This window comes from Castor canadensis, chromosome X (assembly GCF_047511655.1).
Source record: "Castor canadensis chromosome X, mCasCan1.hap1v2, whole genome shotgun sequence".
Lineage (NCBI taxonomy): Eukaryota > Metazoa > Chordata > Mammalia > Rodentia > Castoridae > Castor > Castor canadensis.
The window spans coordinates 105,318,754-105,346,596 of NC_133405.1; the positions used below are offsets into that span (position 1 = coordinate 105,318,754).

Sequence of the window (27,843 nt, forward strand, 5' to 3'; positions counted from 1 at the left end):
TGTTCTGTGTGTGGGAATGGGTGGGTTGTTATCAAAGCCAAATAAAAAAAAAAAAAAAAGATTTTTTTAGGTTTAATGAAATTGGTAAACTACTAGGAAGACTGATCCGAACATATAACACAAACTAGCAGTATCAGAGATGAACAAGGAGATACTGCCATAGGCCCCAAAACACTAAAAATAAAAAGAGCCAGGCATCAGTGGCACACGCCTATAAGCCTAGCTACTCAGGAGGCAGAGATGAGGAGGATCGCGGTTCAAAGCCAGCCTGGCAAGTAGTTCGTGAGACTCTATCTCAAACAAACCCTTCACAAAAAAAGGGCTTGTGGAGTGGCTGGGGGTAGCTCAATGGTCATGTGCAAGGCCCTGGGTTCTATCTCCAGCACACAGGCAAAAGAATATGTTAAACAAGTATACCTCAATAAACTTGACATTCTAGATGAAATGCATAAACTCCTTGAAAAAGACGACACCAAAAAATAAATAAAATCAGAAAACTCCTCTTTTTTAAAAATAGTTGGATTTACAAGTAAAACCTTTCCCCAAATAAAATCCCAGAAGGTTCCACCAACAGTCTCCAAACAATTAATGGGAAAAAACCCAGAAATTCACCCAGAGAAAAGACAAACTATTACTCTAAGAGCTTTAAGGCCAGCACAAAACCTTGATACCACAATTTATGTTAAGTCTTTTGCAAACATTATTTTACCCGATTCTCATAACAATGCTATGAAGTTAGATCCATTATACAGAAGAAACTGAGGCCAGAGGTTATATAATTTACCTGGAGTCACAAATCTAGTATGGTGCATTGCTGAAATTTGAACACTAGCACTATGACTTGAGTACGTTTAAAAAAAAATTATGGCAAACTGACTATGCATAATTATATGTATTTACATGATTCTATAGGCTACACTAAATGACAGTGTTTTCCCCCAGAATTGACACAGGGCTTAAATATTTATTTTTAATGATGACGGACAATATAAGTTACCAGAAAAAGATGACCTATATAACTCAAGCATCACACATGAGGTTTCTTATTACTGAACAAGACCATATTTACTTTTTAAAAAAAAATTAATTATCATGTTATTGCTGTACTGGGGGTACCCTGTGATATTTATAAAGGTGCTTACAATATATCTTAGTTACCATTTTATGGTTACTTTACAAATTATTCAGAAAATGCTTCCTCAGTACCCCATAGTAGACATACCAATGTAGCTTTAGGGTCTTGAAAGTCTTACCTGATTCTGTTGGAGGGGGGGCTGAGACTGTCCATCAGGAGCCTGGCCCTGGTTGTCATTCCCTCCAACTGGAGAGCCACGAGTCGTGGCTGTCATACTCGACACAGGGCAGATCTTTGCAATTTTGTCTGCTTATGTAGTTGTCTTGAGAAAAGAAATTATAGTCCACTTATAAAAGATGAAGTACCAGCATTTGTCAGTCTTAAAAAGCTCCAATTCAAGAATAAACCATCTTGCAGAGACCATTGCATAACCTGCAAATGAGGGAAAAAAAAATGGAGATTTGTTTTAGTAAGAAAAAAAACCCCATGAATTAAAATTAAAGAACTGTTCCAACTCAGTACCACAAAGTGAACCAAGTCAACAGAAGGTGGCTATAAATGCCAGGAGAAAGTGAAAAGTTAAGTTTCATTACCACATTCAACTTCATAAACTGATAATGTTCCAGAAGCCACTATACGATTTCAGTTTTCTCCTGGAACTTGCTCCAAAGACAATTATCATTATTATACTTAGTTGACCTTTGATTAAATTATGGAATGGCAAACCATGCTCAATCTGCTTGCTCCATCTGCTAATGTCTTAAATACTCAAGACATTAAAAAAAGTAAGACTTCAAATAACATTTCAGGAAAGATTGTACACCTAAAATTTATCACCAATGAGGATATTATGAATGGTTTTATTAAGCTTACAGGTGGTTTTAACATAAGCTTTTAACACTTTGGGGAGAAACTCCAGGGGTGTACATATAACAGAGGAAAAGACCACTAAGCCAAGGAGAGAGGCCTGTGAGAAAAACCAAACCTGCCAACACTTTGAAATTGGACTTCTAGCCTATAGATCTGAGGGAAAACAAATTTCTATTATTTAAGCCCCCTAAACCCCAACAAACCTCTTTGGAGAGTGCAAACTACATACTACTACTTCAGTATAACTGAATTTGTCAAGTGACCTCAGTATCCACTTTTGGCAAGGTTTTGGCCACAAACACCCCTAAAGCCCTATCAGGGCCATAGGCCACCACTGTTTAATAACTAGAATTCTTTATAACCTGACCTATTAAGTTTCATCTTTAGCTGCACAGTAAAATCATCAGTACTTTCAATAACATTGATGCCCAGCTTCCTCTCCAGATGGAATAAATTACATTATTTAGGAGTAAGGCCAAGACATCAGCCTTATCAAAAAAAAAAAAAACAAAAAAAACCAAAAACCTCTCCATGACTGATTCTAATGGGCCATCCGATCAAGAAATTTAACTGACTGATTATAGGTATTAGGTTGTAAGACACCACAGCTCCCATTTTCCGAGTAAAGTCCATAGGAATCCTAAAATTCTAACTCATTGGTTTGCAGAGCTGGAAAGATATTTCCCACAAGCATTGTAAAGTTGTATTTCTAAGCTTCCTACTCATAACCTGGTTATGAGTCTTGATATTCAAGACTGAATTTGGAACATGGTATATAAAACACCAAGGGTTCCTTTGTTTCAGTAATATTGATATCCAAGTATTATAAGATACTTAGATGAGTGTGAAAGGGTCACATCTGTAAAATACAAGGTCTGTAAGTGCTTTGTCACAACTCATTTGATTCTCACACCCAATATATGCAGTTACAGAGGGTAGGCATTATTATTCCCATTTTACAGTGTCTAAAGTAAGAGCTACAGAAACTTTGCCAAGTTATGCAGAGCCTACTCTAATTCATATCTGATTGTACAGCTTCTTCAAGTCAAACACAGTAAAATAAAGCATACCTTATACCACATACAAAGAATAAATTATGGGAAGATTAGTGGGGAAAATGCAAACAAAACTAAAGAAGTATTAGAGGAATATGTTTAAAACTATATTTGAAAAAAAAAAAGTGCACACACAAAATTCTGACTTAAGATATACTCTCCTGTAGGCAAAATTCAGAAACATCAGGGAGAAATCTGACAGATGCTCTGTAAAAATTAAAAGTTAATGACTGAGAGTGTAGCTCAGTAGTAGGGCACTTGCCAAGCATGCAGGAGACCCTGGGTTCAAGCCCCAGTACTGCAAAAATAAAGTTAAAAGGGAAATAGGGTAAAAAAGTATCTGTAATATGTATGCCCAAAACATTACAAAGTAAGAAAAGGAGAAACCTCAATTAAAAAAAAAAAAAAAAGGTATTAAAAGCCTGAAAATACAAACAACCAATAACCATGTGAAATAATATCTAACCTTAAAACACAGCTTTTCGTATGTCAGGCACTGTTTGAAGCACTTTCATCCTCACAAATATATACAGAAAGAACTTTAATCATTCCTCTTTTCAGATGAGAAGAGTCAAAGTAAATTGCTTTTATCAGGAGGTAAAAAAAGTGGGATTCTAATCCAGGGAGACCATAACTCTTAACTGCTAAACTATCCTGTGTCTTAACCTCATTAGTAATTGTGAAAATGAAAATTACAAAACCATGATTTTATTTCACTGATCAATTTGGCAAAAGCGAAAAAAAAAAAAAATCCAGAGTGAAGCTATGAAGTCATAGAAGCTCATTATTAAGCCATCTCTCAGTTTTATCTTCCATTTTATACACCCAAAATTACAAAGTGTTATACGAATTTTTTTTTTGGTTGGGACTGGGGTTTGAACTTAGGGCTTCATGCTTGCAAAGCAGGCTTTTACCACTTAAGCCATACCTCCAGTCCATTTTGCTATGATTATTTTGGAGATGGGGGCCTCTAACTGTGATGATGTTCCTGACCTCAGCCTGCCAAGTGGCTAGGCTCACAGGTGTTAAGTCACTGGTGCCCATCATGAAGTAGGTAATCTTTAAAAACGAGAAACTTGCCTAACATTCTTCTTAGCAATTTTGGGTCTACTGACATTATTTAAATAATTTCTTTCCTAGGCATTCAGAATAACACCAAACCAATTCAACTTCCTTCTCTACTTCAAATTTGCTCCCATTTCTTCCTCTTGTCACCCAACCTGGGTTTGTGGTCCCACTGTATACACTTCTTCAATGGACGATGCACCGCCACTCATCATCATTCCCTTTTCCTGGATTGCTTTTCTTAATCCATGCTTGAATCTCCCTGTGTTAGTTTCTCATTGCTGTGACAAAGTACCTGATGTGAACAACTTAAGTAAAGGACTTAATGTGACTCATGGTGTAAGTTTATGGTCCTTGGTTCCACTGATTTTTGAAGACTATGGGGGCGGAAGCATGTGACAGTCACTACTTCCCTCATAGCCTTCAGGATGAAGGAGCTCTCCCTCACAACAAGATAATAGCCCCCAAGGATCTATAGCTCCTTCAGCTAGACCTCCCTCCTAAAGTTTCCAAAACCTCCCAAAACAGTGCCGCTAGCTGGAGACCAAACCTTTGACAATGAGCCCGTGGGGACATTTCACATTCAAATCAAATCTCTACTGAGAGCCAGCAATCTCTGCTCTTTTCTACTTAACATGCCTTAAAGAATGCCTTTCTTTTCCCTTTCACTTCTTCCTTTCTCTCCCATCATGGTCCAACCTACCAAAATTGCTTTAAGCCAGAGGGTCTTCCTTTTCTTATTTTTTTGGTGGGATTAGAGTTTGAACTCAGGCATATTCCCTTTTTTGTTGTTGTTGTCTTAATTGAGGTCTATGAATGTGTTTGAATTATTTTAAAAAGAGCATACAAAGCTTGGTGAGTGTATGCACTGGGGGAAGAATGAGGAGAAGGCAAACTGGTCCACAGATCAATGCTCTAGTTATTCATCTGGTTTCCCACCTTTTCACCATCAGACACAATTGGCTGCCAGTAACCTATCCTCCCCCTCCCCCTTCTTTAAATTCTTAAGCTTCTTAAAGGAACCTGGATTCCAGGTTGCTTTTCCCTCTTCTTTTCAAAGGGAAAGGGTGGCAGGTAGTAGTGATGTTCTGGATGGTAGTTTTGAACACAGAAACTAAGGTTAAAAACCTACATATTCTAGAGACAGCTGACTCTAAGTGTGGAATATAGGCAAAACTTCAGGATCTTGAACTAATTATTCATAAAAGAGTAGAAGGAGATGGATTCATTAGCACAGCCCAGGAGGGAAGATTTTGTTTTCCCAAAATAAACACAACCTCCTTCTGAAAGAAGTGGTGTGTCACAATTTGGGGTGAAGGGGAGAAGCAACATAATTTATTCCAAGTACGGGGAAGTGAGGGCAGGGGCCTAAAGGCACACCAAAATCAATGTGGTGTTCTTTAGGTAATCTTTACAGTTTATAAAGAATTTGGAGCATTTCTGTGTAAATTAGAAAATTGAGGCTCTAAGTTATGGGATTTAACTGAAGCACAGTTAGAAAATAGACATGCCTACAACTATTTCTATCACCTTGTCTACCAAACCAACCATCTTTAAGTCTCTACAGGAAACAACTCAAATGTGTATCAATGGATGGATGGATAGATATGCAAAATGTTGCATACATATATAATGGACTATTCTGTGTTTCAAAGGGAGGAAATTCTGACACGTACTGTAACATAGTTTAACCTTGAAGACATTATGCTAAGTCAAAAAAGGAAACATTGCATGATTTCACTTATAAGGGAACCTAGAGCAGCCATACTCATATGCGCAGAAAAGAAAACAGTGCTTGTTGGGGGGTAGGGGGGAGGAAATGTGGAATTAATTACTATTTAAGGGACACAGAGCATCAGTTTAAGAAAAAGTTCTTGAAATGGATGGTTACTGGTTATAGGTATCTGTGATATACCTCAATACTTTTAACACTTCATAATTACAAAGGTCTTATGAAAAATATCTGTAAAGCAGATCATAATATGCTAGTATACAGAAGAAAGAGGGCAGAATTTAAATTATACTGGCTTTAAATTATTTTGTTGAAGGACATGGTGGTACATACCTATAATCAGAGCACTTAGGAGGGAGAGAGGCAGGAGGATCAAAAGTTTGAGAGCAGACTGGGCTATACAGTGAGACAAAACAAAACACCAAACATTGTTTTGTTTATGTACAATATCCTTCTGTCTACAAGTATTTCAATAATAACAAACAAAACTATCTGGCAAAAGTGAAAAGAAAAACTGTTTCAAAGTACTATGTTGTACTTTGTAAGTAGTAGCTATGTAGTGCTTTTGTACATATGTACAAAGAGACTTTAAGGCAAATGGGAAAAGTGGCAGTGTGAAATTTCTCATTTGCTTCCTATAGGACATTCAATACACATGGCCTCAAGCTGCTCATCTCTACTTCTTTTTTTGACATAGGGTCTCACTATGTAACTAAATATTTAAAGATGTCCTTCTCTTTTTAATTTTTTCTCTTTCCATCCAAAAATAAAAGATTTAAATAAAAACTCAAAACTTAAGTCATCTGAGAAATATGTACTGAGCATCTACAATGGACCACACATTGTTCTAATCATAGAATACTGCTGAGAACTATGCATCAAATAACTGTGCTCTTATGATACTATCATTCTGTAATGATAATATTACAGAATGGTAGTATTGTCTGTTAAGGAAACAGACAATAAGCAATAGTAACTCAATTACCCTATGAAACTATTTCCTTTACAAGACATCAAAATAAGTTTCCAGGAAACAATTTGATCAATCACCCTTAAACTCATACATGGAAATTACCTTGTGAATTTGCCTATTCTGGTTTTGTGTGTCAAAATAAAAGAGCATTATACATTAGCTTTTCTTCTTTTCCAGTCTTTTTAATTGACATCTATAAGCATTGTTTTGACTTTCTTAAAAAATTTGATTCACCAGAGACAAGAGACATAACTGCAACACAAGTTGTACCACTTATTAGACCTCACTACTTTTAACTTTTAAACTTTAGTTAATTATGACTGCCTTAGGTAAACCGTAAGTTGTTTTGCAATTAGTATGCTAACATATAGAGGAAGGTCATAACTTATGCTTATGCTGGATGCAGTGGTGCACATCTGTAATTCCAGCACTTGGGAGGCAGAGGCAGGGGATTGTTGAGTTTGAGACCAGCCTGGGCTACAGAGTGTGTCCCATCTCAAAAACATGTTACACTGGTTTAAAATTTTAATATAAAATGTATAATAAATTGTTTCATTTTTACTATAATCCAGTAAGAAGCATCTTTTAAGTAATTTAAGATTTTAACAAGAGTACTTAAGACCTTTTTCAATTTGAAATTGTAATTTCTACTGCTGGGACAGAGTCAATGCTTTTAAAGGCAAACTGTTTATGTGCTGTCATCTGGAAGAAAAAGCATCCTCTACTACAGTAGTTTTTCTACACAACATGAGAAATACTCACCAGTATTGTAGGCTTGATGGACACAGAGAAATTGTCCAACCCCAAAACTGTATGAAGCAGAACACAAACTCAAAATCAGCCTCAACTTATTTTCTAACTTTTTCTTTCATTTCTCTATTTCAATGCTATTTGCAGCTGGGTTGATATTCTTTGAATTTTAAATACAATTTTCCTTATCAATAGTTAAAAATCTGAATGTTTACTTTATGTCAGGGACAATTTAAAGCAAGTTATTGAATCCTCAGAACCATATTATTTAGCTCTATTTCATGAATGAAGAAACTGGGGCAGGGGAGAAGAGGCTGTCCAAGTCAGAGATCCACAATTTGAGCCCAAGCAACACAAGTTCCATTGTCAACAGTACCACCATACCCCGGGAAAATTAAGGGGAAATTTTTTACCATTATTCTCACCATACCCTCAACTCCAGAGATAAATGCTTAAAAATTTTTGGTGCAGAAATGTTTTACAAAATTTGGGCTGGCGGGGTGTCTTTGAGCAGTACAGTGTCTGCCTAGCAAGCATGAAACCGAGTTCAAACCTGGGTATAGCTGAAAAAAATTTCACAAAATTTATTTTCCCACCAATGGTAAGCATTCTTGTAAAACATAAATAGTATATTCCTAAGAAATACTATGGCTTAATAAAACATCATGCTATAAAAATTCTTCAATGGGGGGGGTGGCAGAGTGGCTCAAGTAGTAGTCGGACGCCTGCCCAGTAAACCCCAGTAGCACACATAAACAAAAACCAAAACCCAACAACAAAATTGTTCAATGGGAAGAAGAAAGGTTATGTTGAAAAGTTTAAAACAGCATACATTATTTTTTAGCAGCTGTAATCCTAAATATCTTTAAGAAACTAAAAAATATAACCGTTCCTCAAGGGCAAAGGATTTTTCTTTTCCTAGTTCCCAGCACTTTCAATATCATTCTTATCCCATATTATGATAAATTAAGACACAAAGCCAGTCAAGGCAACTATATTAAATACAAGGTTTCCCCAAGTTTAATTCTAGTCCCAGACAGCCTCATACCCAATCAATAATTCAATAATTCAGAAAACGTAAATGAGATCGCCAATTAATTTTTGTTAAACTCAAATTTCACTTGCGCTAACCCTTTTGCCTAAATTTTGTCATTGTATCCATCCATGGCTACTTTCTAGGGATAATTTCCTAGAAGTCAATGCAACAGAACTGCATCCTGCACTTGAAATTCTTTGTGGCAGCAGAAATTTACTCATTTACAAACGCTTGATAATTGGCCAAATTTTTTTTTTTGTGGAACAGAGGTTTGAACTTAGGGCTCTGTGCTTGCAAAACAGGATCTGTACCGCCTCAGCCTTACCTCCAGTACATTTTGCTCTGGTTACTTTGGAGATGGGGTCTTGTGAACTATTTACCCTGGGTGGCCTTGAACTTCGATCCTCCAGATCTCAACCTCTCAAGAAACTAGGATTACAGACATGAGCCACTGGTGCCGGGTGTGGTTAAACACTCGTATTACTCAAACTTAATGCTAAAGTCTGTGAAGTCTTGTACACGTAACTAGAGTACCAAAAGCTTTTAGACATACGTAAAAGCTTCACTAAAATTTGGCATGTTTTCCAAGGCATTCTCAAATACCGATTTTTAAGTGGTTGTAGTCAATCTGAGTAATTTTAAATTAAAAATGACTTCTGAATTGGTGGCATCAGAATCTGGCAGTTTCTCCCATGAAACCACCTTTCTTTTTTTTTTTGAAGTTTCTAGAAATTGTCCTAAGGGCATATAGCAAATGATGAAACTTTCAATCAAGAAAACCTACCGCTCCTCAGTAAGATCAGAGCCTGGCGTTTAAACCAGCTCAGCAGAACAGAAGCTCCATTCCAGGAGTATATCAAAGAACGCTAGGCTCTCTCCTCTCTGCCAGTTGATGGTATCCCTCCCCAGAAGAGGAAAGCAGTCAGCATTTCTCAATACCTCCAACTCTGAGTTGTAGAGGACCCATCACAGGCAATAGTGCCAGAGAACTGTGGGGCTCTTTTCTTCCATCCAGCCCTGACCTGTGGGACAGAAGCTCAACCTCAGGCGCAGCAGCCAGTAATAATGCAGTTCTAATGGCCCTCACATCATCTCACCTATAGGGTCTGGTTCTAGGACTGCAGATAAGCTTTGGGGAAAGGCTCTAAAAACAGACCTCTGTGAAGTTCTAAAAGTAATCTGATTTCATCTGCATTAATTGATTGGTAGTTACATGAAAGGAACAACAAGTTAAAGCACCCACTCTAACAGTTTAACAAAGAGTACCAGGAAAAGAGAGAACTAAGAACAACCTTCCTAGATTAGAATAAACCTCAGAAACAGGCATCAAAGATTATCCCCGAAAGACATAGAGAATTTAATTGGATTAGACTATGGGGCAATTTATATCCCAAGGCATCAGGCAAAACAATAGAGCAACCAGTCAGCAATTAGTAGAGGCTAACATTTGCATGTGAAAGAGATCTCAGAAATTCACAAAGAAAGTCTGGCTAAAACCATTGTCATTCCCCAAGTGATTGTGAATGACTAAGACTATGCCCCCTAAAGAACAACATCAGGGCACTGCCAGTGCCTGTAATCACAGCCAATTTAGACATAGGCAGGAGATGGTAGACCAAGACTGGCCTCCAGCAGAAACATGAGACCCTATCTGAAATATAACTAAAGGCAAAAAGGACAAGGGGCATGGTCAAATAGAGCCCCTGCCTAGTAACCACAAGGCACTAGGTTCAACCTCCCAACGTCACAAAACAACAAAAAACCTTATAGGACCATGAGAAGCAAATATAGGGATAAATCTCAATGCTTTCAGATCTGGTTATGGGTTCTTAAAAGCTGTAACATCAAAGCAACATTTGGTTATGGATTTTTTTTTTTTTTACAGTACTGGGGCTTGAACTCAGGGCCTTCACCTTGAGCAACTCCACTGGCCCTATTTTTTTGTGTGTGAAAGGTTTTTTTGAGGTGTGTCTTATGAATTACTATTTGCCCAGGCTGGCTTTGAACTGTGATCCTCCTGATCTCTTTCTCCTGAGTAGCTAGGATTACAGGCATGAGCCACCGGTGCCCGGTTGGTTATGGATTCTTAAAAGCTGTAACACCAAAGCACCAACAACAAAAAAAATCAACTTTACTGAAATTTTAAAAACTTTTAGGGTTGTGGGGGGGGTGCAACACACTTGTAGAGTGCATGATTATGTGGGTGGGTCCTGAGTTCAATCCCCAGCACTTAAAAAAAAAAAAAAAAAAAAAAAAGCAAAAATTAAAAAAGACTTTTGTGGTCCAAAAGACACTAGAGAAAAATGGCAAAGAGACAACCCTCAAAAAGTATTAAAAAAAAAAAATTACAAACACATATTTAGTAAGGGATTTGTACCTAGAATATATAAAGAATTTGTGCAAATCAACAATAGCAAAGACAGTTAAACTGAAAAACAGGCAAAGGCTCTGAAGAAGCATTTCTTCAAAAAAGATATACAAATAGCTAATAAGAACATGAAAAGATGCTCAACATCATTAGCCATTAGAGAAATGTAATACCCCCCCACGCCTACTAAGATGGCTACAATAAAGACAGAAAAATAACAAGTGTAGATAAGGATGGGGAGAAACTGGACTGCTTGTGTGTTGCTAGCAGGAATGCGAAACGGTGCAATTGCTATGGAAAAACAGTATGGTAACTCCTCAAAAACACAGAACGTTATCTATCATATCATATGACAGTTCCTCTTTTTCGTATGTACCCAACAGAATTGAAAGATTTGAACAGGTATTTGTTGTACTCCCATATTTACAGCAACATTACTCACAGTACCCAAAAGGTGGAAGCAACCCAAACACCCATCAACAGATGGATGGGTAAACAAAATGTGGTATGTATAATGAATTGTTATTCTGCTTTTAATAAGGAAATTTTGATACACTACATGGATGAACTTTGAAGAGATTAAGCAAAACAAGCCAGTCACAAAAGGACACAAATACTGTGATTCCACTTATATGAGGTAGCTGTGTTACCAAATTTGTAGAAAAAGAATGGTGGTAGATGTGAGCTTTTCCCCAACACTGTTTTGCACTCACAAGCAACAAACTGAATGCAATGTGCAGGCAGAGGTTACAGGTCTAGACTAGATACTTATCACCCCCATAATCCTTCTCTTCTTGATTTTGTCTTGTCACATGCTCTCTTTTAGAAAAGATTTATGCAGTTCCAAGGCTGGAAGAGTGGCTCTAGTGGCAGAACGCTGCAGAGCATTTGTCTAGCAAGCACAAGGCTGTGAGTTCAAACTCCAGTACAACCAAAATAAATAAATTAAAAAAAAGAAAAATTACAAGATTTATGTAGTTCTACCTGATCTTTATGTATTTTTACTTGTCTCCTTCCTAACTCAGTAACCTCAATCCTTTCTTATACTTTCCCCCTTCTACCACATTACCTTTGTAATTAAAAAGTCCCATATTTATTAAAAGTTGTGCTGGTTTTTTAGAATTTTTATCACTTTGTTAGTATTCTAACTACAAGCAACATAGTTTTTGAACAGTTTCTCTTAATTCAATTGTTTCCTATAAATCCTGTTTTTGGTGCATGATTTTGCAGAACATGGGGTTTTTTAGCAGTGCATATACTGCAATATAACAGTCCTACAACATTGATGCTTAATCTTCAAGTATCATCTTGTTCCCTAAAGGTGGCTAACACCTCCAGACATTGTTAGAAAGCTTTAGTGAGAGAATATATGTGAAACGCCAGGCACAAAGAAGGGACCCAATAATGGTAGATATTTTAACAAGTGCCGGTTATTTCTCTCTTGAAATGCTAATTAGATTATTACCCGTTCTTGACAATTCTTTTCATTGAAACTTCAGAGGCTTCTTATGAATATGATCTCCAGCTCACCCCAGGGGAAATTACTCTCCAAACTACAAATTACCAAGATTTTCTGCTCTTGATATATGTTATTTTACAAGTGCTTAGTATGGTTTTTAAAATAAACTGAACAGCTTTACTAATGTTTGTTTTTATTATTCTATTGCATGAACATAAAATCCTACCATATTTATAATTATACTGTCCTTCTTAAAAGGTAAATTTCAAATCAAACCTATCTTACCCTCTCTCTGTAATATAATTCATAGCACACTATTCCTATCAGAGTTTATACAGGCTCTAAAGAAAATGTGACAGCAGGGAGAGATTAAAGAAACCAGTAATAAAACTTCAAAGTTATGTGGTTCTACCCAACTTACTAATTATCTGTTGAACGAAAGCATATACAAATGAACCACCATTTTAGGTAGGAATGTAAGTATCTTTTCCATTTAAAAAACAGAAAAATAACCTAGTAAATATAGAATTGTAGTGCCAGTTCCAATCGCCCAACTCCAAGTACCAGGTTTCTAAAACAATATCAAACTGGCTCAAGTTCATCAATTTTGGTTCTATTTTAACAGAATTTTTTAGAGCTAATTACTTTCTATTTCCATGTTGCTTAAATATATGCAGAAATAAAATTAGGATTAAATTCCTTATGTTGCTCTTAAATACCTATAAAACCAAATTTATAAACAAGATACAAACAAAATGGTTAATATTAATATAACATGACAGATGGCAGTGTAGTTCTGACTGCTAAGGCATGGATTCCTTGAAGTTCTGCATGGCTATGCAACTACCATTATATGCCATGTGAGAGACTTAGCTCTCCTTCTATTTCAATTACTACACCACTCTGTACACATGGTGTGCAGTGACATACCTTGCCCTTGGCACCAACACATCATTCATGTGTTAAGTCTGTTATTCCCATTATCCCACAAATCAAATGGTACAGCTGAACACCCAGACATTAAAAATACAAAGCTAACTTAAGTACTGAAATGGTGTGATAGTTCATGATTATGAGGTAATCATCCAGGTAGTCCAAAATACATGTACTCATGTTCAAGAGTACCATAAAAACAGTAACAGACTTGAAGACAGACTAATCAAAAATCTAGTTCCCCTGTCACTAATATATCTAATTAGTTATAGTTCGGCTTTCTGGAACAAAAAGTTAGTATTCACTATTATTCACATTATAATCCTTCAAAATACTAGGATTTATTGTGCACCTACCCCTGGGTCTATTTTCAAGAGAAAGATATACTTTCACTTAAGTATTCCTTTATTTAGTAAATCCTTACAAAAGGTGCAAGGTCCCAATAAATCCCAGTCCCTAAACAAATCAGCCAATAAAGGTAAGTGAGCAATGTTGATTTAAAATATTAAGACTAGTCATCTATCAAGTAGGCAGACCTTCTGTAACATTTATCAGTATACTCTTGAAATGGCAAATTAAGGTAATCATCTCAAAGTTACCTACTACAGCATTTACCAATCTTTATCAAAATTATTAACACATTTAAAAGTTACTAATCCAATCATGAAATGCTGGTCTGACACACTGAAACAAAGACCTCCTTTCATTTAGCCAACACTTTGAACACGGCAGATAATTAATAATTAACAACTTTATGTGTCTTTTTTTTTTTTCTGGATCTTCCACAATTAGACTGGTTAGGTCACAAGTGTAGAGGAGTAAAGGATCTGAAAAGGGAAACCAAAGAATTTAGAGATTCTTTTTATTAGTAAGATTATCTTCAATGTATTTAACAGCCTTGAGATCTAATTCACTTGTCATACAAATCAGCCACCCCAAGTATACAATTCAGTGGGTTTTCATATACTCAGAGTTACACAATTACCACCATAACCAATTCTAGAATATTTTTATCACCTCCAAAAGAAATCCCATACCAAGGCTGGGGGTGTAGCTCAGTGGTAGGCTGCATGCCTAGCATGTACTAGGCCCCGGGTTCCATTCCCAATGCCAAAAAGACAAAAAAACCTCATACCCATCAGTAGCAGTCACTACTGTGAGCAAACAGAATGGCTAGGTGCTAGTTCTCTTACGGTAATGAAAGTCAGGCATCTTTGTTTTCTCTGAAACCATCTGTACCAGACCAAAATCGCTGCTACTGTATTTACCTGTATAGTTTCATCTTCAATTCAGAAAAATAATTTTCCCTTAATTATTTTTTCTAGCTGGCGATACCACTTTTTAGCAGCAGTAATGTCCTTAAAGCTTAAGCTAGATTTCAGATGAAAACTAGTTTTGGGCTGGAGATGTAGCTTAGTGACAGAGCGCTTGCCTAGCATGTAAGAAGCTCTGGATTCTAGCTTCCAGATCACATTATCAATAAAAACCAGAAAACAAAACAAAAATTAACTAAGCTTTAAGTTGCTCTGTCAAAGAAATTATACTCCTCACTACCAAATGTATGATATCTAAATTCACATTATATAAGCTACTGGCCAACCACAATTAACCCACAGGATTTTAACTAAAAAATAAAGCCCTCCAGACTCCACTCAGGCATAAAAGCAAGGGAGAGGAAACATTCAAGTTGTTAAATTATCCCTCATTTACTTGTCAAAGTAACAACTCCTAAACCCATTAACCCATTTTTACCTGTACTTCAAAATTTCTCTTCTCTAAACTCTAGTGTTTTCCCATCTAAGTTATCTCTTGTATAACACCCTGGTTTTGTAGGTAACACAAGGACGATTCCAGTATCCTACCATAGATTACACCATTCTCACTTAAAAAAAAAAAAAACCCAAAATAGGAAGCAATAAAATTATTAGAGCTACCATAAACAATAAGATTCACCAATTTTTGCACAATAAGCTATTTTAAAAGTAAAAAAATAACACCTACACAAAGCTTTCTGGGGGCTGGGATCCAGCCCATTGGAGGATGGGACAAAGGTGAGTGATAAACACCTGTTTTGATAGTCTGCCATTTAAAGTAAGTAAAGGAACCACATGTTGGGAGAGTAGTCATTCTGTAATCCAGATTCCTTTTTTACTTTTGGCAGTATTGGAGCTTTAACTCAGGGCCTCAGGCTCACTATACAGGCACTCTAGGACTTGAGCCATTCCACCAGCTGTTTTGTGTTGGGTATTCTGGAGATAGGATCTGGGCTGGCTTCAAACTTCGATCCTCCTGATCGCTGCCTCCCTACCTTGGGATTACAGGGCTGAGTCATTGGGTGCCTGGCCTCCTTTCTTTCTATGACCTTTCAACACATCTCAGTAGACAGCTCAGTGAGGGAGGGAATTGGGGTTAGGAGGAGGTAAAAGAGAAGACGAGAGGTATTTTGCTCAGAATTTCATTCAGTGTCAGAGAAGCCAAAGTCAAATTAACAGCACCTCCCTCATACAGTGGGAGCCCCACAGATCTCATTCCATTATTTCATTCTTTCAATCATTTATCACTTAGCAAAGCTATTAAAATACTGTCAAATTCCCCTGCTTCCTAACTCTCCTTCAACATACCTTCCATGATGCATTCAGAATAATCTTTAAGAAACAAATGCCCTCCCCAACACCAATGTCTCCTTTCGCTTAAACGTGAAGACTCATCTATCATTACCCTGAAACTAAAATATAAGTGCTCTAACATGGGAAGTCCAGCTAATACTTTTACCTTTTTGTTTTCCACTCATTTTAATGAAGGGCAAAAATACACCTGAACTTGCAAATGAACACACATGACACTGCTGTACAAACAGCAAAGCTTCTGAAACCAAACTGTTCTTAGACAGCCATTACCACTTTGCAAAAAGAAACATCTTTCATCAGCTAATGCACACAAATCTGAACTTGACCTAAAGGGAGGTTGGTTTAGGGTTGTTTATACATATGCATAAAAAATGGAGACTACAAAAAGTCAAATACATCACAGTTGAGAACTAGCTAACATTTTTCAAAGGGAGAAAGGTATAGAAACAGGAAGCAGAGCTCATCACAAAGTTCTTTTAAGAGACCCTCATGCTTCATACTCAACTGTAATATACACTATCCTCTCCTTTCCCAGTCCAAAGCACATTAACAAGCAAAGAAAGAAAGACCAAAACAGTAACTTACAACAGTGAAAGAAGTTATTGAGAAAAAGACAGCTTAAAAAAAAAAGTAATTCAAAATAGCCTGAAGCCACTTAGTATACTTGTGAACCATCCTCTTAACTCAACAGTCAGTGAAGATGAAAATCAACAGATGCAGGGTCGAAAGGGTGTGGCTCAAGTGGTAGTGCCTGCTTAGCAAATGTGGGGCCCTGAGTTCAAGCCCCAGAACTACCCAAAACAACAGCTGCATAAAATGAAAACAGTCCAAAGAGCAATTAAATTATGCTCATTGACTTTAGCAAACAATGGGAATCCCCTAAAAAGGATAATGGAAAAACAAAACTACGTAAGTAGAAAAACATGGGTAGAGGGTGTTATGGAGAATTGGAAGAGTTAAGTAAATGGAAGGGGGGGGTGGGGTGTGTGTGTGTGTTTGTGTTTTAAAGTGGGAAATCAAGTTGGAAAGTTATATTAAAATCAACTGCATGATCAGAGTTTTGAGCAGTATTTTAAATAGTGTTAAGAAAAACCAAAAACCCAAAAACAAAACCCAGGAGGGGGAACAGAAATAAAATTCTCTCAGGGGAGCATGGCAGTGGCACATTCTTGTAATCCCAGGTATTTGGGGGGCTGAGGCAGGAGGATCCCTTGAGACTAAGGGTTCAGGACCAGCCTGGGAAAACATATACAGATCCTGTCTTAAAAGTGGGGCTGGGGAGGAGCCCCTCAGGATGAACAAATGGCACATACTCAAGTTCTGAGGCAGAAAACAGAAGATCCATAAAAATATGATTTATTAAACTTATCATGTAACTCATGAGAACCTATGATTTAACATATAAATCAGAAACCCAGAAAACCATTTACCCAAATGTTTATCACAACATAAGAGCACAAAATAGGGCTGGGATGTAGTTCGGTGGTATAGTGCTTGCCTAGCATTCGAGAAGCCCTGGGTTTGATCCCAGCACCAAAAAACACAAAAAACCAACCAACCAACCAAACAACCCCCCCCCCAAAAAAAAACCAAAAACAAGAGCACAAAATAGGAAACAATTTGAATAAAAGGCATCCAGGGAATGCTAAGTAAATGATAAACACATTTAATAGAATATTACAGGGCCATGAAAATGTCTTTTTGAAATAAAATGGAAAATTAGGTTAGTAATAAGACCTAGCAAATAATACTGCTACCTCTATATGATGAAATTATCAGAGGTGGGATTTGTGTTTCTATGCCCTTAAGCACTCCAATGTTTTTATTTTTTGTGGTGAGATCTGAATTCAGGACTTCATGCTTGCTAGGCAGGCACCCTACCACTTGAGCCAGGCATCCAGCTTCCAATCTTTTTCAAAGGAATATTTTAATTTCATAATCAAATAAAAATTACACCTTTCAAGTGCTTTCCATCAAATACTAAATTATAGCTTACCTATTTGAACACAAGCCTTGGTATTCTGAAAATTTATGTAGAACATTATCCCCCAATATACCAAATTAATTAAATACTGCTGTATTTGACAAAGTCCTTTTCCAATTTAGCTTACACTACTGTCCTGCTTTCAAAATGGCATTCTTTGCCTCAGATTCTAACCTCCAAAGTGTTTGTAGAAACTGCTTTTGAAACCACTTTAACCAGCATCGATGGCAGAGGCAACTGTTTTTCTTACCTTACATTCTTGTGACCTGGTATAATACCTAATATATAATACAAATACCAGTACAAAATAGGCATTTAATACGTATTATTGTTAAACTTAAAGTACAAAATAAAGGATTCAAAATAGAATTAGACAGTGATAAGCTTGAAGAAAAGTAGGATATACTGGAATTACTCTTTAAATCAGTAATCTCTATGGGTGATTCCTTACCTAGGAACTTATTAGAAATGTACACTCTATGGCTCCATTTCAGACTTACTGAATCAAATTCTAGAGGTGGGCATAGCATCTGTTTTAACAAGTCCTCCAGGCTTGAGAACTATTGCTCCATAAACCAGTAGCCAACAAACCATGGTCACAGATTAAAAATTTGGCCTCCTGTTTTTGTTTAGCCTACAAGCTTAAGAATGGATTTCACACAGGAACATTTGCAATCAATTTGATGATAGGGAACATTAAGTTTAAACCCCAATTAAGTAAAATACTGATTATCCCCCCAAACCAAATTGTTCTTCTCATTAGACTCAAATTATACTTAATTGTACCCAATTATCATTATATTTTTAATTTCATCATACAAATTTACCCAATGTCCTTGGATTTTGCCTCTTAGCCCAAAGTCCAAAACATTATCTGGCCTTTTAGAGAAAAGGTTTGCCGATTTGTGCTCTTAACTCGAGGTATTATCGAGAGGAGCAACCAAACTCTTCTATACCTAATCTTATCAGAGACAAAAATACTCTGCTGAAGTGGAACATGGGTCTAATACCATATGGCAATTTCCACACTGTCTGGTGTCAAAGTTAATAATGGGTACACTTAAGAAGTTCAAATAAGCTGGGCAATATGGCTCACAGCTGTTATCCCAGCTACCCAGGAGGTAAAGACTAGGAGGACTGACTTTCAAGGCCAGCCTGGGCAAGAAGTTAGATAGATCCATCTTAACAAACAAGCAAGTGGTTCACACCTGTTATTCCAGCTACTGGGAGCCATAGATGTAAGAAGATTGCCAGCCCAGCAGTCTGGGAGAAAAGGGAGACCCTCTCTGAAAAATAACCCAAAAGCAAAAAGGGTTGGGGGTGTGACTTAAGTGAGAGCCCTAGACAAGTTCAAGGACCTGAGTTTAAACCCCAGTATCGAAGGAAAAAAAAAAAAAGTTTAAGTAACTAGTTAAGACGAAAGACTAGGAAAGAGACATGTACTGAACCAAAACTTACAACTCTCAATAGCCACCAGCCAGCAGGAAGAAAATGGGCATAAACATCAGAAACGGTAGAAGTTCCCCACTCCCTTTTTCCTCATATTTTCTTCTCTTCCCAATTCAGACTGTAAGAGAATTGGGACATCCAAGACTACCAGTTCAAGATCATCCGAAGGAAAACAATTCTTTTGACAATAGTTGACTAAAATGGATAAATTGTAAGGTATCATAAAATGATGCATCAATTCTATACAAGCAGTTCAAGTACTTTAAGTCAAATACAGCCCCAGATTCTGCCACTCAGGCAATCGTTAAGCATTTACTGCAAACAGCGTTATTCTAGGTGCTCTGTAACATCCAAATGTAAACGACAGAATCCCTGACCTTATCCATTACCAGAGGAAAGAATTTGTGTTTTATGAGTGACTACAAAGGTAATGGTTTAAAAAATAATGTGGTATGTTTGATATGAAAATAGCTTCATGAAAAAAGTAGTTTATGAGTGCTATTTTGGTCATATTTCCCTATTTCTTTGAGCCATTTTCCTCACTTGAAAAATGAGAAGTTTGACTAGCGCTAAGATCCATTCTATGACTCATCATAAAAGACCTATCAGCTCAAGTGACTCCCCAAGTAGTGAAGATTAGGAAAAAGCAAAACATTGAAAAAAATTATACCAACAATATGGAGAACTAACTACATTCATGCAACAAACAGTTACTGAGTATGTGACAGGCACTTTCTATGTGCTAAGGCTATAGCTATCTATCAGTGACTTAGGATCTTTGAGTAGATAGAAGCTGCCAACCGAAAAGAATCTGGATGACAAAAAAAAATTGGTTTTTTTTTTTTTTCCCTCTTTTCTTTGAGACAGGGTCTTACTATGTTGCTCAGGGTGTCTTGAACTCCTGGGTTCAAGTGATACTCCTGCTTCAGTCTCCCAATTGCTGGGATTACAGGCCCATGCCACTGCATTAGGTTTTGGAGGACAAAATTAATCAAGCACCTAAACAAAATGAATAAACCCAAAACACAAAAATAGTGTAGCAAAAATAGAGCATCAACACAGAAGAAGAATGGTAGGAAAAAGGGGTACATCAGAGTATGACATTTATGGCCAAAAATTAAAAGCATCGTTAAGCTTAGGAATTCCTAAAGCCAAGAATTCTAAAAAAAAAAAAAAAATCCATTTCCACTACACTTGACATTTGGATTCAGTGGAGAAGACAAGTTCAGAATAAAATTCCATTTCATTAAAAAAACAAAAACAAAAACAAAAACCTGAAATAGGACAATTCCATTGACTTATGCTGTAACAAGGTCTACTTATTGTAATAGCTTAACTTAGTCTCCTATGAGTCAAATACAAGAATGAAATTGGGTTCTAGGACTTTCAGAGATGAGCCAATCAACTGCTCTCACTTTATACAATATAAGCTTCTAGACAACAGCAACTGCTAGAACACAGTACTGAGCATACAGCAGATACCAACTATCTGAATACATAAAATGGATGTCAATGCTGCAACCAACATATATTAATTAAAAACAGTTTTAGAAGTGGAATCGTAACTGAGAAGGTGCTCAGAAGTGTTAAATAATGTGAATTATAGGTGTATGAGTGGTGTTTGTGTGTGTGTGTAGCCCTCCTTACACCTAATTAATCAAGTGTCTGAACTATTTATTTGTGCTTGAGTCTAGAACTTTTGGTAATGTGACTGACAAAGACTAAATTTAAGCAAGAGTATTGCTGTCTACTGGTAGAACAAAAAATGCACAGGGTCTGAGATCTCCCCTTTCCCTACAATGAATTACTCGCCTGTTGAGTTTTTTTTTTTTTTTTTTTAAATGCCCAGTTTCGGCTCCAAATTTACTCAACTACAACCTAAAGAGTAAGACCAAAGTAAATTTTTTTTCCCCCTTTCTTTTTTTTTTTTAATTTTTATTTTATTCATATGTGCATACAATGTTTGGGTCATTTCTTCCCCCTTGCAAATTTATTTTTAAAAAGTTACATACTGTTTCTGATATACAATTGAGGCAGAAAATCACTGTTAGGCAGTGACTGAAAATAAAACTGGAAGCTTAACTAGGCATAGGTTAGCATGCACCTATGAGTACCTTTGTCCAAGGTACTAAGGACTCTGAGGGGAGATAATCACGTGAGCCTAGGAGTTAGAGACCAGCCTGGACAAACACAGCTGACATTGTGTCTCAAAAATTAAAAGGGAACTCATTTGCTGCTGAATATACAAATAGGGTTTGCAAGTTTGAGTGTGTGTGTGAGGGGAGAGTGTGTGTGTGTCACAGGACTTACCATGAATGTGTTTAGGTAAAATATCCCATTCTAACAACACATTTTTTCATGTAAGAGTTCATAGCTTCCACTAGTAGGCTTCCTCCTTCTATACAGAATTTTGTAAAATAGATCAAGGGGATTAAGAGACACAAACACCAAATAAATGTCTCTTATTGCTATTTTGCTCATCCCATAAAACTATTATGAACCAATGCTACAAAAAAATGCATCATGAAGGCTAGCCCGATGGCTCACACCTACAAGTTATTCAGGAAGATCAAAGTTTGAAGCCAGCTCAGGCAAAAAGTTAGCAAAATCCCCATCTCAACCAACAAGCCGGGCATAGTGGTACACACCCGCAATCCCAGCTATGTGGGAGGCATAGGTAGGAAGATCAGAGTTGGAGGCCAGATCTGAGCAAAAAAGCTGTGACCCTATCTGAAAAATAACTAAAAGCAAAACAGGGCTGGGGCGTAGCTCAAATAGTAGGTACTGAGTTCAAACCCCAGTACTTGGGGGGGGGGAGGTAAAATTAAACCTTTGTTTTTAAAAGGTTTTTTTTTTTTCTTTTTTGCAAACATTAAATTATATATATTTTTTGTTTTGATGGGGCTGGGGTTTGAACTCAGGGCTTCATGCTTGCAAAGCAGGCACTCTACTACTTGAACAATACCTCCAGTCCATTTTGCTTATTCTGGAGATTGGGGGGGGGGTGTCTCATGAACTATGTGCCTGGCCTTGAACCTTGATCCTCCAGATCTCAGCCTCCCAAGTAGCTAGGATTACAGGCCTGAGCCGCTGGCACCTGGCAGATTTTAAGCTAAGTTAAATAAAACTCAGATTTCTCAAACAGAAATAACTGAATTTCATGATACATGTTCATTTATGCGATAATTTAAATTACCAAGAGACAAATGCATTTTTACATCTTTCAGGAATGTTAAGTTGCCTAATACTGTTTTAGTCACAAGCAAATCCACCAACTAAACAATTAATTTGAATGTGCTGGGAGACATGGAAAGCAAAGTATTATTCACTACAAAATCTTACCATCTCCCTTGGCCAACCAAGACACTTCTCAAATTGCAGACTATTTTGACATCTTAAAAACAAAACTAAAGCTATTCTGGCACAGCAAATAACCCAAAAGTTCTAAATGCTTTTGTTTTTTTAAACAGTAGTAAGTACCATTTCACTGGTATGGCACAGAATTTGAAATATCACTTGGATGAAGCTGACAGTTTCTCATAGTGGAAATAATACTATTTACATTATATAGCAAATTGAGATGCTTACCATTGTTGACATGTAATTAATGCTTAGTAAATGGTAATTATGCTGGCAATTGAAAGTAGATGGGAAAAATCCATTTTCTTATTTATCCATTTGAAAGTTCTACAGTAATATGCTAAAAACAATAACCCAGTGGTTTTCAACTCTGACTGCAGGGTTAATCATACACAGTGCTTTTAAAATATACCTCTGCCCAGGCCCCATGTCAAACTAAACTGATTAGCCTCTGAGCATGGGACTTAGGGATCAATGTTTAAAAAAATTTGTTTTTAAAAACCCAATTCCCCCCAAGTGATTCTAACACGCAGTCTGAGTTGAGGCCCAATGCATTAACTCTTTTCTCAAATACTATTAGATTATGTTAAAATAATGGAAGAGCTTAGTAAGGAATATGATGGCTTTTAAAGATACAGCTCCTAAAACAAACACATGGAAACTGGACTCTTGTTTCTCAATTTTTTGAGACATTTCAGGATTCAGAAAACCTATTTCAGGATTCAGAAAACCTATCAACAGGAGTAGTAATATAATGCAGGCTATCATCAACGTATTATGTTCTTTTGAAACAAAAAATCAAGTAGCTCAATAACCACAGGGTAAGATCTGACCTCCCCAGTTTACTGTTCAAAAGACAAAAGGACCAAACCTGTAATACACAAACTCCTCTACGTTTCATGTAACTTTCTTTAACCTGCTTTAAACAAAGATGGGTTTAAATATTAAAATTACCGAAGTATAAAAACATTAAAAATTGATCTAAATACAAAATACACTGAAAGAATACTTGTATGTGTCTAATCAAGAACTGGATGATGGGCATATTCATGAGGCACCCATTTTTAAAACTATAAACATTATTAATACCATGTGAAAGAAAAGTGATCTGAGAAGAAATCCACTAAATCTCTCTTCTTGAGGTATCTGAAAATGTATTTCAAGATCCTGAAAGACAAAAGACCAAAGTAAATCATACTTGAGCATTCCATTGATATTAAAGGAACTATGGAATACCAACAAGAGATCTCAATAATTTGGTGAAAGGTAAAATCTGACCTTCAGTTATTTTTTGAAAGAACTTAAGATTCTCATGTGTACTGTTCTTGCTCATTAGTTCCTCCAGAAATTCTCTCAGAAACTACCAAGGTCAGCAAACAAAAGGAAGAAACAGCATGAGAACATTAAGATAACAAAAATTGCAACAGTTAAATGTTCTTGTGGGGAAAAAAAATCTTAAAAAAAGCATCACGAGAAGAAATATGTATAGTCTGTAAATTGTATTTCTAAATCAGAGAAAGCGAAACATACTAAAAAATATAAAAAACATTTTGAGCTCACCCTTGGAACATCAATTCCAATTACTTCAGGCTTTCATTCTACCCAAACACTGGAACAATAAAGTTGAAAGGGTTAAAAATTACAAGCATGACAAAGCACATGAATTTCAAATTTGAGAAAAGAAATGTTGACACCTTTGTATATTTAACACGTAAATCTTCCAAGAATTTGAAAGGCGTTTGCTGAAAGCAAAATGGCAGCCCAGTGAATCAGTAGGCCAGAGACACCTAAGGAGCTTGTCTCTATTTTTAAGTTCAAGTGTACGGTTAAGAAAGCCAAGCTGATCATGGTTAACTTGTCCGTATCATAAAGGTGGACAATGAGCTCTAAGAAAGGATTAAGTACCTGCTGAACAGCTTCCTAATCGGTGCACCCAAAATTATTCTCCCTGAAAAGTGAAATTATACAAAGGATAGGTAGGTTTACGAGGCTCGTAGGTTTCCAGGTAAAAGGACGCCACAAATACATTCTGCTCCAAAAATAAAGGACGAATATTTAGTGTACAACTGCAAGTCCCTCAGTAAATTCAACGCCAATCTGAGGCAATTATATGCACCTGTAAACTGCGGCGTGAAAATTCAATTAACGCTAGAACTCCGCAACTCCCCACACTAGCGCGCCGGAGCTAAGCAGGTTCTGAGGAAAAATCTTCAGATCCCCGTGGAAATCCCGGTCCTTGCAGAAATTCACACAAGCGGCGGCAACAACAAAAAAGCTAGCCACCCGCTTCCTAAGTCCTTCGATATTTCCCAATGAATGAAAAGGCAGCTCTTTCGCACAGCTGGGGCGTCCCAGCCCGGGAAGCGGCCGGGTTTATCGCTCACAAACTTGCCCACGCTGGGATTTCTGCTGCCGAAACTGTTGAAAACGGGAAGGTGTAGGGTCCGAGCAAGCCTGGGAGCAACAGCTGCATCCGCCACCGCTCCGGCGGCGCCGGCCCTAGGCGACTGAGGGGGCGAGGGCGGTGCGGGAGCCGAGCGCCGAGTGGAGGCTCCGACGCCCCGCGCACCGCCGCGCACCAAATGCGGGTTATCGCTGGAGGGGGAGGGGTGGGGGAGGGGGAGGGGTGGGGGAGGGGGAGGAGAGGCGGCCGAATCGGGCTCGATAGCCAGGCGTAGCCGAGGCCTAGCTCGACGACTCCAAATCACTCCACCTCAGTAATGGCGTTTGGTGTCAAGTGGAACGAGACTTGAGGAGAGCGGCGGGCCCCCGGGTCGCCTCGCCCCCCGCGCTGACCCGGCCCCCGGCGCAGAGGTGGGGGCGGGCGGCACGCCGCGCGGGGAGACTCCATCCTCCTCCCTGGCTCCAGACAGGACGGGAAGGGGGAGGAGGGGGAGGGACGGAGCCGTCAGCCATTTTCCCTTACAGTCCAAAACACACACACACACACACACACACACGCTCTCGGGACGCCGGCGGGGCAACGAGCTGGGGCACGCGCGCCCGCCGGGCCCCGGAGCGGAGGAGGGGAAGCAGGGAAGCCCCCGGCCCGGCCGCCGCCACCGAGGGAGGAACCTCGCGCACACACTCGCACACCCCTCTCGCCCTCCTCCCCTCTCCCACATCCAGCTGTTGGCCCCGGAAAGGCGCGTCGCCCCGGCGCGCCTGGCTACTCACCGCACAACACAGGCGTCTTCTCACAACCAGGACACGCGGAGGCGGGACGGCAGCCGGAGACGGCAGAGCTGGGTCCCGGTACACGGCCTAACCTGGGTGCATCCCAGGCCTGGGGGGGGCGACGGGCGACAAAGTGTGTCTAGAGGCTGCGGCGGCCCGCTCCCGGGCGTGAAAATGAGGGGGCTGCACGCGGATGCCTGAACTCGTTCCTCACTGCGCCCGCCCCACAGCAGCAGGGGCCGCAGCCGCCTCCTCCTTCTCCTCCTCGGCCGGCGGCGGCCCTCTTCCCCCTTCTCCCCTTGGGCTGGGGCACTCGCTGAGCTCAGACGGGCTCCGGGCGGTGCGTTTCTCCTGCGTCACCTCCTCCTGCTCCTCCTCCTGCAGCGGCAGTTTCACCTTCCCCGAATCGCCGCCTCAGTCCCCGCTCCCAGCACGGGGCGCTGAGGCAGCCGCCTCCCGCGAGAGAGGCGGCAGCAGTGGGTTCCCGCGAGGCCTGGGAACAGTGCAAGGCGGGGAGGGGCTCGGCGCAGCAGAGGCCGGGGGCCGGGTGCGGCGAGGTTGCAGCTCCGGCGGCGGCGGAGACTACCTTCCGCAGTCCTCGTCAATATGGCGGACCCGGCAAATCCAAAAAATAAAGAAAGAAAAAAGAAAAGGAAAAAAAAAAAAAAAAACCGCTCGGCCAGTGGCAGCGGCGGTAGCGGCGGCAGCAGCAGCGACGGCGGCGGCAGCGCAGACTCTCACTAGCCCCAGCGCCGCCCAAAGCCCGGAGGGTCTCCGCCCCCGTCAGGCCCCACCTCCTCGAGATTCCGCCTCCCGGACCTCCCCCTGCCCCTGCCCAGCCCCCTCCCGCTCAGCTGCCCCCTCTTCTTCCCCTCCACCCGGGGCTGTGGAGCCAAGGAGAACAGCGCGCACCGCCCGCGCCGGCGTAGAGACGCCTGGAACCCTTGAGGGCTGGGTGGGGGAGGGGAAGACAATGCGGTAAAGATTGTTCACGCAATAACGTTTCTTCCAGCCAACCCCTCTTGGGGCGCGCTACGACTAGAAACTAGAAACTGTTCCATACCCCTCGGCTCAGGAGCGGACAAAGGTGGCACGAGGACGAACCCAAGTGGAGGAAGGGAGGCCCGAGATTTCGTGTGGCACGCGGGAGAAGGAGCTGGACGGCGGGGACTAACAGGGTGTGTGGACAGGAAAGAGTTAATTGCTGGAGCCGCAGCCGCGTCGCTAAGTTCGATTTGGGCCGCTTGTTTTTGTTCCATTGTGAACCGTGGCTCCGCCGCCGAGTGCCCGGATGATGACGTCACCGGTCTCCCCCTTTTCCGGGATTGTTGGGGGAGGGGTGGCAGAAAGTTGAGATCCCCAGCCCAAGCTCTAGGCGTTGCCCCCGCGGTGCCTGGGGGGGGGGGTCCCAGCGTCGCAGCTGACTCGTACCACGTGACACTGGAACGGGCCGGGCCAGCGGGCTGTGGCGGTGCGAGGTCCCGCGAGTTTGGCCACCTGCTCCTCGCCGATAGGGGGAAGGTGTGGCTATATCTCCTTCAGCGGGAGGAGGAAACATTGGGAACTGAGGGCCTGGTTCCCACCCTATGAGGGAGGAGCTATGAGAAGCTCATTCACAGGATCCTGCATCATCAGTACTTGGAAGCATTTAGGCTTTTTTAAAACCTAACTGTGACCAACTACCTTTTGGATCCCCTAAAACAGACCAGTAAAGACAAAAATTATACAGCGCCATGGACGGCACAGCGACTAGGCAGTATTAAATGTAGCAAGACTAACCTCCTGCCAAATCATCTGCATTATTCAGTGTTAAACCCGGAAGGGAGTTATAGACGCATCCGCTATGTCATGGACTATTTTCTACATGTTTATAATCCAAAGTGCAGGCTGCAGAGGAAAAAATTTAGGCAAATCTCAATTCTACAGTCTA

The 27,843-nt window shown here is 39.6% G+C and overlaps 1 protein-coding gene across 5 annotated transcripts in view; it reads right to left on the reverse strand.

Moving 5' to 3' along the window:
* The window catches only part of Usp9x (ubiquitin specific peptidase 9 X-linked), a 96,982-nt gene extending 70,930 nt beyond the window's left edge, over positions 1-26,052 (reverse strand). For 4 of the 5 annotated variants that reach the window (XM_074062245.1, XM_074062242.1, XM_074062244.1 and 1 more), the window contains exons 1-2: positions 25,914-26,052; positions 1,254-1,507 (exon numbers count right to left, since the gene is read on the reverse strand). In XM_074062245.1, the coding sequence (XP_073918346.1) occupies positions 1,254-1,349 (96 nt within the window). In that variant the 5' untranslated portion in view covers positions 1,350-1,507; positions 25,914-26,052. Of the gene's footprint in view, positions 1-1,253; positions 1,508-24,852; positions 25,155-25,913 lie in introns of those variants that run through there. The other variant, XM_074062241.1, reaches the window with a different exon arrangement.
* Between the last annotated feature and the right edge of the window lie 1,791 nt (positions 26,053-27,843).